Below are 18,505 nucleotides of genomic sequence, written 5' to 3' on the forward strand. Positions count from 1 at the left end.
TAAAACCCTCTTTAAGATGTAAAATTGAATATATGTTTAAGTTTAAAGAAATATTTGGATTTATGCAAGGATGCACTTAACATTTTAAAAAATGTATTAAAGCTATGATAGAAATCAATTCAGACAGTGTTCATGTATTATTGATCAACAATGAAGTGAAAAGAGACAAGTTGGAACAAGAGGTAGACGATGTCTAAGACATAGGGGACCTACAAACAATGAGTGGCAATTCTAATGTAAATTTCAACTTCTTTTTTGTTTATGTTTTGATCCTACTAATGCAAATGTGAGATCAAGTGCGATCCAGTCTGAATGTATTATGTACCCTCAAGTGTGTTGTGTGATTTATTGGATAGAAAAGCTATAGTATCCATTTGAAAGAAATAAATATACAAAAAATTACTCTCACATCGTGGTATCCTTAAGTAGATTTGTTTGTTTGTTTTTGTTTTAAGGGTTTTACGGCGCTTGCAACACAAGGTCATATCAGCGCCAGTACAAAGGAAGAAAATGGAATAGTAAAAAGTTCTAGAATTACAATTAAAGCACCCAAGAAAAGGTAATACGAAGGGGAATTGGTTCAAATAGGAAAAAGATGTAGATTCCAAGAGCACACTATCGAAGTAATTAGTTTGAGATCACCTAATACTCTCATCCAGACACAAGCACAGGACCCCTCTAAGAGGAATACACTCTGTTTACAAATCATATATAATATGTAAACAAAACATAATACAGTGCATAACAGAGAGATGATTTACAAGGAAAAAAATGTCATCTCCGAAAATTATCTATACATTTGACTGTTTCCCTCTAAGCAAGGGTATCCGGCCAGGGAAAGACAAAACCAAGACAAAGACAGAAAGCAAGTTGGAAAACAGATATAAGGGGATAGAAGACACAGAAAGCACCTCTCTTCCCACTATGGGAGGTCAGGAACCCCACCCAAATTAAGCAGATTGTAAAACCAGTTTCTTGCGACATGAAATTAATAGATTTTACAGTTATTCCTTTTCAAACGCACAATTCATTGATATTGACAGATACCACACTTGGATAAGGAAACAGCATTAATACATCAACAAACTGGCATCATCCTGCAACACTTGAAGTTGTAGGTCATTTCACTACCAAAGGAAGATAAAGGGATTGTCAAATGAGAACAGTGCTCACTGGATTCTACCTTTTTAGCGTGCTAGAATTCAGCAAGTGCTGTATCGACCTTGAATTTAGTTTCGCCTGAGAAAAAGTAAGGCAAGGAATGAAAATATACCTACTGTCCCATTTTGAATGCCAACCGTGTAAATTTGAATATTTTCTATATTTAAGCCCAAAATGGTATTAAAATTAAAAGCAGGTGAGTAAAAGCTTGGTCCCGATATCTGATCTACAAATATAATAATGTGTTGATAAAATCAGGAAAAGGGACTTCATTTCTAAAACAGACTTATGCTGCTTTAGGGTAGAAAAATTCAAAGGTGTTTTGTCTAAAAAAAAAAAGAAAAAAGAAAAAGGTATTATCTTGTTTTTGTTTTTGTTTTTAAGGGTTTTACGGCGCTTGCAACACATTTAGGTTATATCAGCGCCAGTAAAAAGGAAGAAAATGGAATAGTAAAAAGTTCTAGAATTACAATTAAAGCACCCAAGAGAAAGGAAGACAAAGGGGAACTGGGAACAAATAGGGATCAGATGCAGATTCCAAGAGCAAACCATCAATGTACTTAGTTTGAGATCACCTATAAGTCTCATCCGGACACAAGCACAAAATCCAACAAAAAGGAGTACACTCAAATGCTTACAGTATACATTTAAAATAACAAACATAATAATACATAACAGAGAGATGATTTACAAGGAAAAAATATCATCTCCCAAAACAATAACTATGCATTTGACTGTTTCCCTCCCAGCTAGGACTCAGGCCAGGGCTAAGAAAAAACCAAGTAATCTCATTCCGAGACAAAGACAGAAAGCAAATTGGAAAACAGATAAAGGGGGATAGAAGACACAGTAAGTGCCTCCCTGCCCAAGGTATTATCTCTTCCTGAGCCTAATACTAGAAATCATATTCAAACAGATAGTATGAAGAGGTGATAGATCAATTCATGAGCTATTTCAATATTGTGGACACAGACGTATAAAGCAAATGATCATCATGTTCAATATCTTAAAAACGATTTGAGATTGATGAACCCCTCTTGAAACAGAACTGTATGTAAAAGTCATGAGTTTGTTCTCTAATATTTAAAAAAAAAACAAACAAAAAAACAAAATATGTCATTTTAGGACGACATCAAAACTGAAAGATCTGCCACTTACGTATTGTACCGCCAAACCAAATAGGACTGCAAAAAACAAAAAAAAAACAAAACCAGAGTATGATACAATAAACCATCTTGCACTCTGCAATTCTTCCAAAACTATTCTTCAGCTCTTTAGCATAATTAAACTTTATTACAACTACTAATTCATTTCTCAACATTCATTATAAATTGAGATACTCATTATTCAAAGAATAAACAGAGAGCGATGATGAGATTCTAGCACAGCCTAAGAAAATAGGTCAACATGCATGTGTGTGCAAAGACACAAAATACTGTACTCGCTGGATTGTAGCAGGCCAAATTCCAGCACACTGTGCAATACGATACGTTGGAGCTGGATGACCAACTCGTAACCATAAAATTAGTCATTATCTCACATGAACATCAGGTTTCAGCACGATCGGATTCCAGTATGCCTTTTAGCTTCCCCAGAGACAGATTGCCAGAATCCACCGAGTACTGTGTAATATTTTGTGTAATTAATGGCTTGTAAATGACCAATTTAACTCTCTCGAGTTCATATGCATGGAAAATCGAACAAATTTGTTCGATTTTCAATGAGGGTGAACTCGAGAGAGTTAAGATAATTGATCTGATAATGACAGGTGGCATTTCTTGCCTAAAATCCACGAATAAAACAAAACCAAAGGTAAAAGTTTAATATCAGAATGTAATTGAAAAAAAAAAAAACAGTCGATAAATCAAAACATCCTCATAAAATCAGAATGAATGGTAGGTCTGCAATAAGTATTGTTCAAACAGAGAAAAGGAGAACCGAAGTTCAAGCTATCATTAAGTTTGAGTCTTAAGACCCCCCCCCCCCCCCCCTCCCCCTCCTCCTCCATTGAACAAGTGATACTGCTGTTGAATAATAATAATATCCAAAGAAGACTCGCAAATTAAATAATGGTAGTGATTGGCATTAAGTTGATGATTATTTTATCTACCTCACTTAATAATTTATAACGCACACACACACACACACACACACACACACACACTCAAACAATTTACATTCTAGATTGATTTGGTTATTTAAATCTCAAGGTGGTTGAATAACTTTAAAATCATATCAAAATATTCCAATCAAATAATCAGTAACAACTCTTGTAACATCCGATTATTTCTAGACATAAGAGGCAACCCATCACTGTGAATGTTTTGAAAATGTATTTCGTGGGATTTTAAAAGTGCCTGCATCACTTTTTAGGTCACTTCAGACAAACCTACATGGAAAGGATAAATAAGGGGAATAGAGGAGATGCAGAATCTGCCAGCCCTGTCAGCCAATGTTCCCTGCTCTATGAGTAATTCCACCCTGAGCATCCTGTAAGCTGATAGTCTCAAGGCAGGTCCAAGGTAAAACCTATTGGTTTCATTCCCCCCACATGGAAAAGACAAATTACATTGGAATTTGATAATAAGGGCGTGAACTATGTAGAATCTCCTGCCAGATATGGCACGAGTCCTAAATGGGATTTCACCTAACATTATACTTGATTCAAAACCAAGACTGCAAACTTCTAACAATGATTCAATTACGGTGAGTTACAACAAAATGTGAAAAATTAAAAACTTGTTAGCAAGATGTTTGGGGTTATTTACACTTTTCTGATTGTATTTTTATGGCAGTCTTCTAATATCATGAAATCTAATATCATTTATGATAAATGTGGAATAAAAAGTGAAAAGGAATAATGTTTTCTCAGATTAATATTTCAACACTGGTTGAAACATCTCACTTGCGTCTAAGGTCCATGCATTATCACATTTATGTAACTTGCAATATTCAGCTCAAACAATATTTACAATGAAGAAATTATATTCAAATCTGGGGTTTTAAGTTTAAGATGTGACTACAATTTTGTAAAATTTGAGGTGAGTCATAAAAAAAAAAAAATTCTGCTTTTAAAACAAACCTAAGTTTAAGGGTTTTACATTCTTACGACACTTTTAGGTCATTTCAGAGTCAGTAAAAAGGAAGAAAATGGGTTGTCAAAAAATTCTAGATTTAAGATTATAAGCACCTAACAAAGATAAGACAAAGCAGAGTGGTTCAAATAGGAAAAGAAATTAGAGGAACAGTCAACTTTTAAAACAATATTATATTTTTAAAAAACAAACTACAAGGCTTAGTCAAAAAGTAATGGACCATTTCTCCTACTGAGTTCATTTCTTTTTCATGTGAAGTCATACTTGGCCCAATTGGACTTACCTTAAACATGTACTCTTTAAACCAAAAGTTGAAATTCTGTCATATTTTGACAAAGTTATCGCAGTTCAAAATGGCTGCCCCCATGCCGTCAGCGACAGAGAGCAATCATTGAATTTTTTGTTCTCGAAAGAGAAACCTTAAGATAATTTATAAAACTTGGGCTTTAGTTAGGCAATCCATCACCCAATCTGACACCCCTCAATCATGTCTTTATCTGACAAACCAAGTGATGGTCGCCCTCCAAGCAGTGTCAACCCAGTTAATCGAATAAAGACAGAAGCTTGATAAGATCTGATAAGAATATCTCTTGATAAGATAGCAGAGTCCATAAAATCTGTGATAGAAGACTGCATTAACTAGTCAAATTCTTGGAATTCTCGAAGGCCTGCGCTCAATGGGTACCCAGGCAGTTGATCAAGAGTGTGAAAGAGAGTGAATTGCTGTTCTGAGCTTCTCCGCCTTTCTTAGTAAAATAATCACTGGATATGAAACCTGGGTTCATCATGTTGAACCCGAGTCGAAGAGACAATGGAATGGTGACATCTTCCCCAAAGACCATAAAATAATTAAAAACTGAGAAATCAGCTGGGAAACCTATGGCATGTTTTTAGGATATTAGAGGTGTAATCCTCGTAGATTTCCTACCACAGGGGTCCTTGTTTGTTGTTTGTTGTTTGTTGCTTTAGGTCTCTTCCAACACAATTGAGGTTATATGAGAGACCGCTGAAACAAAGAAACAAGCAATCTAACAAAAATAGTACAAATGTAAATCAAAATCACAACCTAAAGATATCATAAGCTAAATTATAAATAACCAAGAACAAACAGGCAGAAGATTTACAGAAAAAAAAATATCCCCTGTCAAAAATACAATCACAAACCAAAGAAGCAGGATAGGCTAGTAAAGAGAAGAAGAAACGACATCACTATCGGATCGTACACCCATGCGAACATCATAGGTATATGATTCAAGGGTGATGCTCCCATCCAACCACCCGCACAGGGGTCCTTTGTCAACTCTGAATGATACATACAGGCTCTGACCAACTGAAGGCAAGAGTTAGTCGAGTTAGGCTGGATTTGGAGATGGAACGAGAACTGTTTCTTCATGACAATGCCTGTTCACATACAATTGTCAGGACTGGGGAGGTACTCGCATCACTTGAATGGACAACTTTCTTTTAGTCCACTGTAGGAGGCAATAAGGGGACATCGCTTTGAAGATGATGAGAAAACCAAGACAGTATTGAAAAATTGCCTCAAAGTTCAGTCAATTAAGTTTTATGATGGATGGACGGGATGCATGCATACATGCCCTTACAAAAAGGTGAATGTGGCCATCAAGACAGGTGGAGGCTATGTTGAGAAGTAACATTCTACTCTACTAATGCCAAGCTTCAATTTGAGGTATGATTTATGGTATTGATTCAATTTGTTTTAAATCAGCAGAGTCCAATTACTTTTTGACTTAGCCTCGTATCAATACATTACAGAGAGATGATTTACAAGGAAAATAATATCTCCCAAACCTAATAATATAAATTGACTGTTTCCCTCTCAGACAAGAACTCCAGCAAAGGCCGGAACAAAACAAAGTAATCTCATTCCAAGACAAAAAAAAAAAGAAGGAAATTAGATATAGGGGGATAGAATACACAGCAAAACGACCTCCTCGTCCACAATGGTAGGTCAAAAGACCACAGTCAGAGTTTTACAATTGGGTATAATGCATCATAATAATAATAATAATAATAATAATAATAATAATAATAATAATAATAATAATAATAATAATAATAATAATAATAGTAGTCCTTCAGAGCCATTCGGCCCATGGAGCCAGAGTTCATCCTGATGTCTATAGCTGTGAAACGGACAATAGCAATTGCTTTCTACCCTTTTGATAGGTCGCTAGTCTATCGCAAAGTACTTTCCACCAGATCTAACAGATCCAGCTAATGCTGGGTGGACAGAGGGGTCAGAAAAAATCTCAACTGCACACGGGATCGATCTCTGTCCCTTTGCGTGTGAAGTGAGTGCTCTACCAACTGAGCTATCAGGAACCCCAATAATAATAATAATAATAATAATAATAATAATAATAATAATAATAATAATAATAATAATAATAATATAAAAGTTTCCTACACATGAATTGTTGCAGGCCATATTTAAAAGATATTAACAATGTTAATCAACACAATTGCAAAACCATGCTAATAATGTTATACAGTGGAGTCTAAATGCTTAAGATAAAAACTAATTTCAAATACGCTGTCAATTGGGCCCCATTTTATTTATTACTTTCCGTTAATTAGTCAACTAATTAAAGTCTGGTTTAAATATAAACACAAATAGGTCTTGGTTTGGTTAAAATAAAACTGATCTCTGCTATAGTGGTCTTCCCCCCCCCCCCCCCCCCCCCCAACTCCATGCGCCGAGCCAGCTCCCCCCCCCCCCCTCCCCACAAAAAAAAAACAAACAAAAAATGTAGGACACCAAATGACAAGGACTATGCATGTTTGTATGTTTGTTTATGTCTGTGTCTGTATTTGTAAATGTGTTGATGTTCATACCATGAACCAAACTGTTTGAGCATTTTTTACCTCACATGAATTGCCTTTTATTTGGACAATAAAGATTATTATTATAATTATTATTATTATTATTATTATTATTATTATTACTATTATAAAGAAAGAGTCATGCACTCAATATTAATATTAATGAACAAAGGAGACTTCCGGACTTTTACCTGTCTGCCATTTTGAACTGAAAGGTTGTTTGTTTCCTATTAAAATATTTAATATAAAGCAATCTTAAAATAATTTTTTTTTTCTGGTCCTCAGGAGTGAAGTGGACTCCACTGTCAGTGCCTCGATTTATATAGCATGGCCGTATCACTCATTTTTGACAAAATGTGCCGCTATGGTTTTTTTCAAATAATATTCCCTAAATGTTCAATGAAATAGAATTCCACAACAGGACAGACGACAAGGGCATCACACATTGTCTACAACATTTAGATTAAATATATATTTATATATGGTTCTAATATACAGTCAAATACCGTTACCGATGATGTTTGTTTGTTTCTGTTTGTTTTTAAGGGTTTTATGGCGCTTGCAACACATTTAGGTTATATCAACGCCAGTAAAAAGGAACAAAATGGGATAGTAAAAAGTTATAGAATTACAATTAAAGCACACAAGAGAAAGTAAGACAAAGGGGAACTAGGGACAAATATGGAACAGATGTAGATTCCAAGAGCATACCATCAATATACTTAGTTTGAGATTACCTATAACTCTCATCCGGACACAAGCACAAGATCCAACAAAGAGGAATACACTCAAATGCTTACATTATACATTCAAAATAACAAATATAATAATATATAATAGAGAGATGATTTACAAGGAAAAAAATATCATCTCCCAAAAGAATAACTATGCATTTGACTGTTTCCCTCTCTCAGCCAGGACTCCGGCCAGGGCCAGGACAAAACCAAGTAATCTCATTCCAAGACCAAGACAGAAAGCATGTTGGAAAACAGATATAAGGGGATAGAAGACACACTATGTACCTCCCAGCCCACTATGGGAGCTGTTACTGATGAGAAATAACAATAAATAGCTGTCAGCTGTTCTATTGGAAGACCAATAATGTCAATCACACAGTATTCAAAATCCTAAATTACATGCGCTCTGCTGAAAACAATGTGTCGATATAAGAAAATAAGACATGATAAGAAAAACAAATTGTGAAATGACAATGGTAGAAGAAAAATAATTGTAATTTTAAATTATCTGTTGATGAAAATAAGTACAAACCCCAAACCTGTGCGGCTATGTGGTCTAGTGGTACGACACTCGCTATCGAACCAGAAGGTCCCGGGTTCGAGCCTCACTCGGAGCAGAGTTGAGCCCTTGGAAAAGGCTCTTTACTCACTTTCTCTCACCGTACTCAGGTGTAAAATGAGTACTTGGCCATTAACAGTGTTGTCTCTGTCCGAAAAGTTGTAATATCGACTAACAGGTGTCATGTCCCATCCTACATTTTAAGTGTTGCTGTTGGCTAGGGACCCCTTGTAAAGCGCTTTGAGCACAAATAGTGGACGTTGCGCTATATAAATTCTCTATTTTAATTTTTCAAATAGATATCGCCCGTAGAAGAATGTGAACATTGAATTAATTTTTTTTTGCAGATGACCCCCACTCCCGTTGTATGTCTAGCTTTTATATCAGTATGTGATGACTTATTTCTACGACGATCAACATCTGTAAAAAATAGCAACATGTATCCTAGATCAAATAACAAGTTGTCTTGCTTTATTAATACTTTGGCAGCATTTTTCTTATTTTTATTAAACTTAAATGAACATGGGGTCCCGATAGCTCAGTTGGTAGAGCACTCGCTTCACATGCAAAGGGACTGAGATCGATCCGGGTGTCGTCCAGATTTTTTTTCTGACCCCTCTGTCCACCCAATGGGTAGCTGAGTCTGTTAGATTTGTCGGAAAGTATTTTGTGATAGACTTGCATCCTATCCAAAGGATAGCAAGCAATTGTTATTGTCTGTTTCATGCTATAGAAACCGGGATAAACTCTGGCTCCATGGGCCCAATAGCTCACAGAGGACTACTTTTTTTTTTTTTTTAATGAACGTACCAAGATAAAACTATCATCCTGTTCATTACAGTACAGACAACAAAGACCACTGATTAAATAGAAAAAAAGTCAAAGTGAGATGTTGATAGAGTATCACATCAAGATTATTAGAACTGTTATTAATGTAGTTTAGCAAAATTGACAATCCTATATGCCAACCGAAACTTGTCACTAAAAACCTGTTGCTAGATCACAAGAAAATGTACTCATTTCTACCAATTATGATACTAAACCATGCAGTTAATTATTTTTTTTTTTGAGATGACTTTTTTTGACTCTCAAATCACTTGCTGCTCAATGTGGTCAATCAAGAATTCATTAAGTAAATACAATTTAACATACTTAAAAAGATGTGCTACTTCATTAATATAACATAATACTTCAGTTTCTGTGAAAGTGTTATCAAGTTCATATTGATCGACATAAAAGAAACACAGGAAAGATAAAAAAGCATTTCATATTCATTTCTTTTCTCTTTTTTCTTTATATGATGGCAAAAAGTATGAACAAAAAGGAAAATTTTAGAAGAAAACAAAAACCAACAAAAACAATTTGATCTTCAGATATTCAAAAAGATTTCAAAAATGTTAGAATGAGTTATTGCTATATGGTAATAAATGATATGAGACATAAATCTCCATTCTGACAGATAAGAAAATCACAGGAAAATTAACAAACTCACAAATATCTTGAGTTAAACATTCATTAAGAATATGGGTAGAACAATTCATTTCAATAAAATGAAGAATGCTGCTTTCAACATTTTTATGGTTTAATTGCACATGTTCAGAACAATAGTGTTAACAAACAAGGGAAGGTAAATAATGTCACAATAATTTTGAATGTATCATTTCAAAGTAAAAAAAAATAAAATCAAGTACCAAATTACCTAAATAAAGGTTTGTTCTAACCGTTTAACTGATAACCGATACATTTAAGCTAATTTCTTGTACAGCTCGTCAATGCAAAATGGTCCCAAACCTCAACCCTTTAAAAAAAACCAGGAATTGTAAGGTTTAGGAACGTCAGACAATCAGGCAATTAGCCAAAACAAAAATCTGGAAAAAAGCTGGTGCAATACAGTGCCAGAAAACAAAGAAAAATACAACTTTAGAACAAAAAGTATCCCAATAATTCAGCATTCCATGACTGACATGCTAATTATTTGGGCATCAATCTTAAAAAATAACTCTTTTTTCTCACAGATTTATCTGGTACTATACTTGGCAAAAATATAAATGAATCAAATTTTGAATTTTAATAAAATTTTAGGACAAAACAAAACATAAAAAGGAGATAATTTTTCATATAGAAATGGTTCCATTTATATGTGGAAAGAGGAATAAATAAGAAATAAATAATTGCCAATATAAATTCCTCAATTCTTACTCTTAAACGAAAATATAATTGAATTTGGTAGCAGATATGTTCCTCTTGCCTCTGTAACAAATTGTATTGGGTTATACTGAAACAAATATAACATTCGATCATCTCTAAAAGGAAGAGTTCAATTCTCCAAGAAACAATACAAAACAATTTTTAACAGCCTCAGCATTCCAGTCTCTAACATGGCATCCAACCAATCAAAATCCATGTGTATGAATGGTGAAAAGTTGGGAAACTTGGATGACCAAGGAGATCACAAAATTTTATTACTCTAAAAAGTTACAACCGTTTGCAACCAAGAAAAATCCACTATCATGATGAAAGTATCATTGAAGTTTACACTTCAAGGTGGGCGGAATGCTAGAATGGGATTGTATCAGTGTATCCAGAAAATTTGATAATGTTGTCATAGAATTCCTGTGTTCATATATAGAAATATATATATACACTGTTCCTCTGAAGTTTTTTTTTTTTAATTGCTCCCCAATTGTTCTTTCACATTTCCAGCATTCACTAAAGAATGACAAGCACGTGAAGCAGCACTACTTGTCTTTTTCATTATATTGTTTTCCATGATTCTCTGCTGGTGTATGTACATTTGTTGTTTAAAAGATCCATTTATGCTTTAAAATACTATACATAATCTCAATATTTAAATATCACCAGATCATATATTTGAAATTGTAAAACAAAGAAAAAGAAAGGCAAAAAATCCCAGCAGTTTGGTAGTTTTTCTCAGAATATGTGAAAAACTATTTATGAATTAGAAAAAAAGAATTAACAAAGCTACCAGGCATCAATTTATAAATGAATCAAAAGGACACAGGTTCCATACAAACAATAGATATCCATGTACACTAAAATGCTAATAAAATGTTTTTTTGGTTGTTTAGGTCATTTCGGTAAAAAGAGAGATGGCAGGGGAAACATTGTAGATCTGAAATTAAAAGCACCAAAGAAAAAGTAAGATAACGAGGATTGGTTCAAATAGTGAACAATCCATGAGCAATCCATCAATGTTCTTATTTTGACATTATCGAAAAGTCCCATATAGACACAAGCAAAGGATCTCCCTATGAAGAATAAATGCAAATCTTTACTTAGTATAAAATATTTGTAACTAAAAACTATTAGAACATAAGAGAGAGATGACTTACATAGGAAAAAATATTATCACCTCTCAAAAATAGAAACTATACATTTATCTGCCTCCCTCTCAGCTCAGGATCCCTGTCAGGACCAGGAAAAAACACTGAGCAATGTCAATTCAGAACACAGGGTGACTGGGTCTCAAGTCCATTAGTATAAGATAGCTATTATTATTGCGATGAGAGAAATTCAAAGGTGTGTATTTTTTTCCACACATTGGGTCTGGAAATGTCAAGAGCAACATAGAACAGGTAAACAGACACAGGAGTATAGAAGACACAGAAAAGTAACCTCTCTGCCTACCATGAAAGGTCAAAAGACCCATACCCAAAAATGCAACGAAAAAAAATATATGAGGAAACAGAGCTACTTTTATCAGAAGATTTGACACAAGTCAAACAAGGCATTAAAATATAAAAATAATTTAGCTCTTCAGTTGAAATGACAGTAGTAAATAACATGAAACGAAGGTTTATCTTTATACTCTTTCAAAAATGACAATGAAACCTTTGACAACATTACTGTGACTTAGGAATAAAATGCATTTACTTCAGGAATTTTCAATAATCAATAGTGTATCACTAATTTACATCAATTAATCACAGCTGAAATTGCCCTGATATAAATATTTACGACAGTCTGCTACCGCACATGTACGAATCCATTCTCCAAATAAAGGTTATAATGACAAAGATATTGGTACTATTTTCATTTTTTAAAACTCATTTAAATAAAATGTTTCATAATATAAATATGCATTAAAAATTCAACACGATGAATGTGTGTCACCTTCTGCTTGATTCTGGCCGTTCAGATGGTTGTTGCGGACCTCCTTGAGCTCTTGACGTAGAAGTAGATGATGTGGCATTAGCTTCAATCACATTTTGAAGAGCATTTGGAGTTAACCATTCTTTCGGTATGGCTTTCTCAATGAAAGGAATGCAAGAACTTACGTAGGCAAGACGGTTTACCCAACTTGGAAGACCTTTACCACAAAGCACCTAAATAAAATAAAAGAAAGGAAAATATAGAAAATGTTAGATTTCACACATTTCCTATAACATAAACAGTGAAAACCAATTGTAATTGGGTAACAAGTATTTTCAAATGTGATCTTAATTGTAACCATGTATTGCAAGATTTAGGTCAGAGATTGCATGAAAGTCTTTGCATTAGGAACCTTTAACAACATTTCTAGAATTCGTAGTAGCAATAACTTTAAAGTTGATACTATACTCGATACTTAAATGTCAACAAGATTTGATTTGTTCTTTATTTTATTTCTATATCTTGTAAGAACAGACAAGCCTAGTTGAGATTTCCAACATTGAAATAAGGATTTGTAAAATAATTAATTTTCAATAATTTGGTCAGATAGTCGGTTAACTTTATATAATAATTTACATTCATAACCGATCAAATCAAATTATTGTCCAGAAAAAAATCATTAAGAAATGTGTTGTCTTTTTTTTTTCTTAAAAAAAATACCAACAAAATGATACTATACTCAGTTCCAAATTAACTCCCTCAACCCTAACGCCGACTTTATCCTTAGTTTACACGGGTTACTTTTACCCCATGCCTATTTATTACATTTTTCTGAGACAAATTATAGGCGTAGTATCAAAGCAAATGTTTTTCATTTTGACATGTTAATGATAGTTGAATAAAACTATCTATGCACATGAAAAGTAGCAAAAATCTCTAGGATTGAGTGAGTTAATGAATTGATAAAGTTTTTATAAAACACTGAAATGGAAATTTATAAAACACTGAAATGGAAATGATTAACAAATTAAAAAAGAAAATTGAAAGATTCACCAAAGTTGTCACAAGTGAGAATGTAGATAAAAAATTTTTAAAAGAAAAAAAAAAAATCAAATTAAAGTCTCATATCCTACTTGGGCGAGAGCAGATGTGAAATGATTGCAATTTTTGTTAAGCAAATGGTATCGATCTCCTTGAAACTCCTTTCCTAATTCCTCAGTTAATTTTCTCACATCAGATGGGCTGAAGTCAGTGAAACCAAGAAAAATTGATTCTCTGTAAAAAAAATTATGAAAATAAATGATTAATAAACACAAGACGACTCAAAACAAATTTGTACTGGAAGGGTGTTTTGTTTTGCTACAAAGTCAAGCAATAATAAGCATAAGTTAATGAAAATGTGGAAACAATGATGTTTAAACCATAACACCAGCCTGGTGTCCGATGTGCAAAACTTTATATTAACAAACTCTGACTCAGGTCTGAATAAGTAACTGACTAAATGAGTCAATATTCCGAGAGAGCTAGTGAAAAAAAAAAAAAAGAAAATTACAGGGTTCAGGCTAACTTCTGGTTGCTTGTGACCAGCCTGGGGAATCTGTTGAATCTGCATGGTTATCATTTGATTGACACTTTTCTGAAATGGACCTATGTGGACTCAACTTTTGATTACTTGTAAAGTGTCTTGTGCAATAGTTTTCTAAAGTGAGCTTTGTTCTTACATATACCCCTTAATACATGACCACCAAAACATTTTTTTTTAAAGTTTCAAAGCCTTTTTCAAATAATTCCAATATTTTTATAATTAATCCATCTCTTTCATCATCAACAGCATTAAAACACTGCACTTATTATTATTATTCCCTTTGCACAATACACTCAGCTAATGGATAATTGAGAAATAGACAGCTGAGGAATTTAAATAAAGGTTCAATTAATTCTTTGAAAGACTATGGAATCTTTGTCTTTTCATGAAATTACTGATTGAATAAAATGCTAAATGACCATACTTGAATTTAAACTGTTCCCCAAGGTCTTCAGCATCTCGTGGTTCTATTTCAAAGACTCCTGATAAAGGAAAGGGATGTCCCCCATATGCAAATTCTGGTAAATAAACAATAACACATGATCAGGATTTAAAATATATTATAAATCAAGAGGCATTTATTCAATTATTTGATTGTCTTTGATAATGTTTTGACATTGTTAAGTGTGAAATTGAAGGAAAAGTCAATATTGTTTAGTCTTGTAACAAAGTCAAGCTATTGAACATAGTCAGAGCAGGGAATATCATGCATATTGCCACACTTGACTCAACTGCGGTTGTATGCAGGGGTGGGTTAATCATATATATGTCAAGTCTTATTCTTTCAAAGGAATAACTCAGCTAAAGTTGACATTGTTTGTTTTTTTAAAAGATGCTTATTATTATTACCTTGCTAATAGCCACACTCAGTAAGTAATTTTCTATTTTTATTAAAAGTGAATTACATTAACAAACACACATATATATAACCTTATGATATGAGAGGAAAGAAAAAAGTACCTGTCCCATAAATCTCCACACCCGAGTGGAAAACACCAATTCCAATATGGGTGGTATATTCATTTATCCAATACTGAAAATAAATTATAGTCACGGTAATTGGATAAATAAATTATATTGATAATTGTTGCAAACAATGTTTAATTAATACTAGACCATGGGAGCCACTTTCAGTTTACATTAATAAATCTATAAGGCAAACTTTGCTGGAAGAGAACACGAATACCAATTAACCAATTAATAACTTAAGACTTGTTTTATTGTGTTAAAATACAAGAAAACCTGACAATTTCAATTAAAGGGCCAATTTTTATCCTTTTTTTTTTTTTAAATTTTCTTGTAAATGTTCTCACATTTGCATTATTTGCACATCAAAATATGCAATTTCATACAAGTTGGTAAGCCAGCAGTATTAACATCACAACATATTTTTTCAAACACCGGTGAATATACAAGTAACTTGAGAAACTGTGCTCAACAGCTGCTGCTGGTCATAACTGTGCCTTTGATCAGTTTCAAGATTTTAAGCATCATATCACATTCAAAATTTGTCAATCTCGACAATTACAGCAAAATGCCATGTGGTTCAATTAAACCTCCCTACTTAAAATTTTATATATTTGTAATTTTTAGGAGATAAAAATTGTAGTCGTTTTTGTTAGTTAACTTTAAAAATCAACAATTTACCTTTACAAGGATTAAATAACCTCTTCAAAATTCTTAAAACTATATAGTCTGGCATCAACTTTCATTTTCAATAAGTTTCAATTATTTATAGATTTTCTTGAAGTTCTTAAATTGGAGCCAAAATGTCTTAATTCTACTATTTTTTTGTAATAGTAGGCAGGTCTAGACAATGAATGATCAATCATCTCCTCAGCATATTGTTGAAGCATAGTATTTGTTACGCCTCGGGAAGACGCATTGCCATCTTCTAAATGAGATCTTTTTGAATTGATCCAACTGAAGGCAGTAGGTCTGATAATGAAGTTATATCTTACTAGAAAGTCAATTTTTACACTTTTTCAAAGAATTTGTTCAATATTTTAAAAAATGAAAATAAAAATTATAAATTGAAATTGTGTCCAATGCATTGGTACAATAGTGTTTTCATCATTATGTTTAATGTAACATTTTCAAGATGAAAAGTCAGAGCAAGCTTTCGCTCAAGACTTTTCAATTTTCGAGCACGAATATGGGAAATATTAAAAATTGTTAGGGTGACATTGAAAATGTGACTGTATGATGTATGAGTATGTGGCACATCGATTGGGTAAACCACAGTGTTCATTTTTTAACATAATTTGTATTAGTTATGACATATTTTTATATTTATTTAAAAAAGAACAGGAAAAAACCCAATATAATTCTACTAGCTATAGAGAAAATTTTGCATACCATGTCATAAACATTCAAGAAAACCGGCTCCTGGGCCATTTTAAAATTGTTGTTGTTGCTGAGGTGATTCAAAAAACAATCCTTGCCAACATATTCTCAAATGGCGGAAACTGGGGTCATGAGGACAACAAAGCAATCAACCTATTTTGCTAAATGTAATAAACAGAAGAGAAAAAATTGACATGCTTGAGCAACTGGCTAATCATGTCATTTAAAAAAAAAATAAAAAAGACATAAAATTAAACGATAACAACAATAATACAAATAATAATAAAAAGCAAAACAAACAACAACAGCAAATAATAATAATAATATTAATAATAATAATGATAATAATAATAATATAATAATAATAATAATAATAATAATAATAATAATAATAATAATAATAACAATAATAATAATAATAGTAATAATAATAATAATAATAATAATAATAATAATAATAATAATAATAATAATAATAGTAATATTAATGATAATAATATCAACAATAATAATTATGATGATGATGATGATAATAATAATAATAATAATAATAATAATAATGTTGATGATGATGATGATAATAATAATAACAATAATTACAAAATAGGTTGGTGTCGAAGAAAGTCTTTATTATTTTACATATTTCTGAGACACAGAGAAGAATTTTTGCTTTGGTGTATAGGATACCTGTTTATTTTGTGGCAATAAAGAAAGAATAATGTACAGAGACTTAACTGAAAATCAATAATCTATCTCAATGTTCTTTGTGTTCCTGTTGTGATTTTGTCCAGGAGTATTATTATTATCTAAATTATCATTAAGAAATGGAAGGCAATTTTTTCACTGTAACAAGTGAAACAAATGTGCAGCAATTTTGTTCACAGTAATGTCTTAAGCGAAAGAGCTCTAATTCTATTTCTATTCTTTCAATTTCAGAGATAATGATAATACACATTATTAGTAGATAGAAAGATGATTTTATTTTTATTTTTTAAAAGCAACATTTATGTAGACCTATTGTCCTGAAATCTATAATTATGTAAATTGTAAATGTTAGTCAACCAGAACATCAGTTCAATATCAGAAGACTAAGCTACTGTCTACTGGATATACCATTAAAAAAAGAAATTCTTTGGGTTTTTCTCTTTTTTTTTTCTTTTTTTTTTTTTACTTTTACATCTCCGGCTCCGTAACCGTAGCCTCATACTTTTATGAATCTCGACAAAAAAAAAAAAAATAAATAAATAAATAAATAAAACACGCCAAAAGCATTCGCCATTATCACAATAATAATAATAATAATATAAATAAACTGGCTGACCTGGTCAGAATAGGCAACTTTAAGTTTTAAGTTTAAGAAGAGGGTATAAAATTTACTCTTACTCACTCATACTCATACATTTTCTCATACTCATCATAGACTAACGACTGCGAGGGGGGAGGAGGAGGGCATTAAAATTTAATTCTGAAACTAGATTATAGTTAAAGACGTCTATTTAATTTGTCATCCGGATTCACAATTCTCGGAATAAGTATAAGTATAAGTAAGATGTCATTATTAATTATTATTATTGATAAAGTGGTGATAAAAGTAAAAGATAAGGCGAAAAGATAAAAGTAAAGTTAAAGCATAGGGAAAGTAAGGATGGGGAAGGCAGATTACGATTTAAAATAATATCAACCTAAAACTGATCAGCTTTGTCTGATTGCTCGAATTTATCATAAATTTACCAATTGTACCTTTAAAATTTATTACAATCTAGTCTCAGTTATCAGGGTAGTTTTGTTTCGCAATGAAATTACAATATCTCATATTTCGGAAGCACAACATTTAGATGGGCACTAATCGGTGGAAGTATTTAGTACTTAGATTTCGGACCTAAGCGAATTGCCTACTAAATTCAAGATAGTAAAACCCTCTTTGTCAAAAAAAAAAAAAAAATAATAATAATAATAATAATAAATGTGGTGGTCGCCTTGTGCCAGTGTGATAAACTGCTTCTTTCCTTTCTTTTTGATGCTATGCGTTTATTTACAAAACTCATAACATTCGCCAGCTGGA

General features: G+C 32.5%; 1 protein-coding gene across 1 annotated transcript; it reads right to left on the reverse strand.

The window, feature by feature from the left end:
• Positions 1–9,284: 9,284 nt before the first annotated feature.
• Positions 9,285–18,300, reverse strand: LOC144962907 (deubiquitinase DESI2-like). Its single transcript, XM_078896298.1, has 6 exons — positions 18,184–18,300; positions 16,456–16,604; positions 15,058–15,130; positions 14,522–14,615; positions 13,646–13,787; positions 9,285–12,745 (listed from the first exon to the last, which is right to left on the reverse strand). Exons 2-6 carry the CDS (start codon positions 16,492–16,494, stop codon positions 12,530–12,532), a joined length of 564 nt encoding a protein of 187 aa, XP_078752424.1. The 5' UTR covers positions 16,495–16,604; positions 18,184–18,300; the 3' UTR covers positions 9,285–12,529.
• Positions 18,301–18,505: the final 205 nt, after the last annotated feature.

Source organism: Berghia stephanieae, chromosome 1, assembly GCF_034508935.2.
Source record: "Berghia stephanieae isolate SIO BIC M18660-M18661 chromosome 1, UCSD_Bste_1.3, whole genome shotgun sequence".
Classification (NCBI taxonomy): domain Eukaryota; kingdom Metazoa; phylum Mollusca; class Gastropoda; order Nudibranchia; family Aeolidiidae; genus Berghia; species Berghia stephanieae.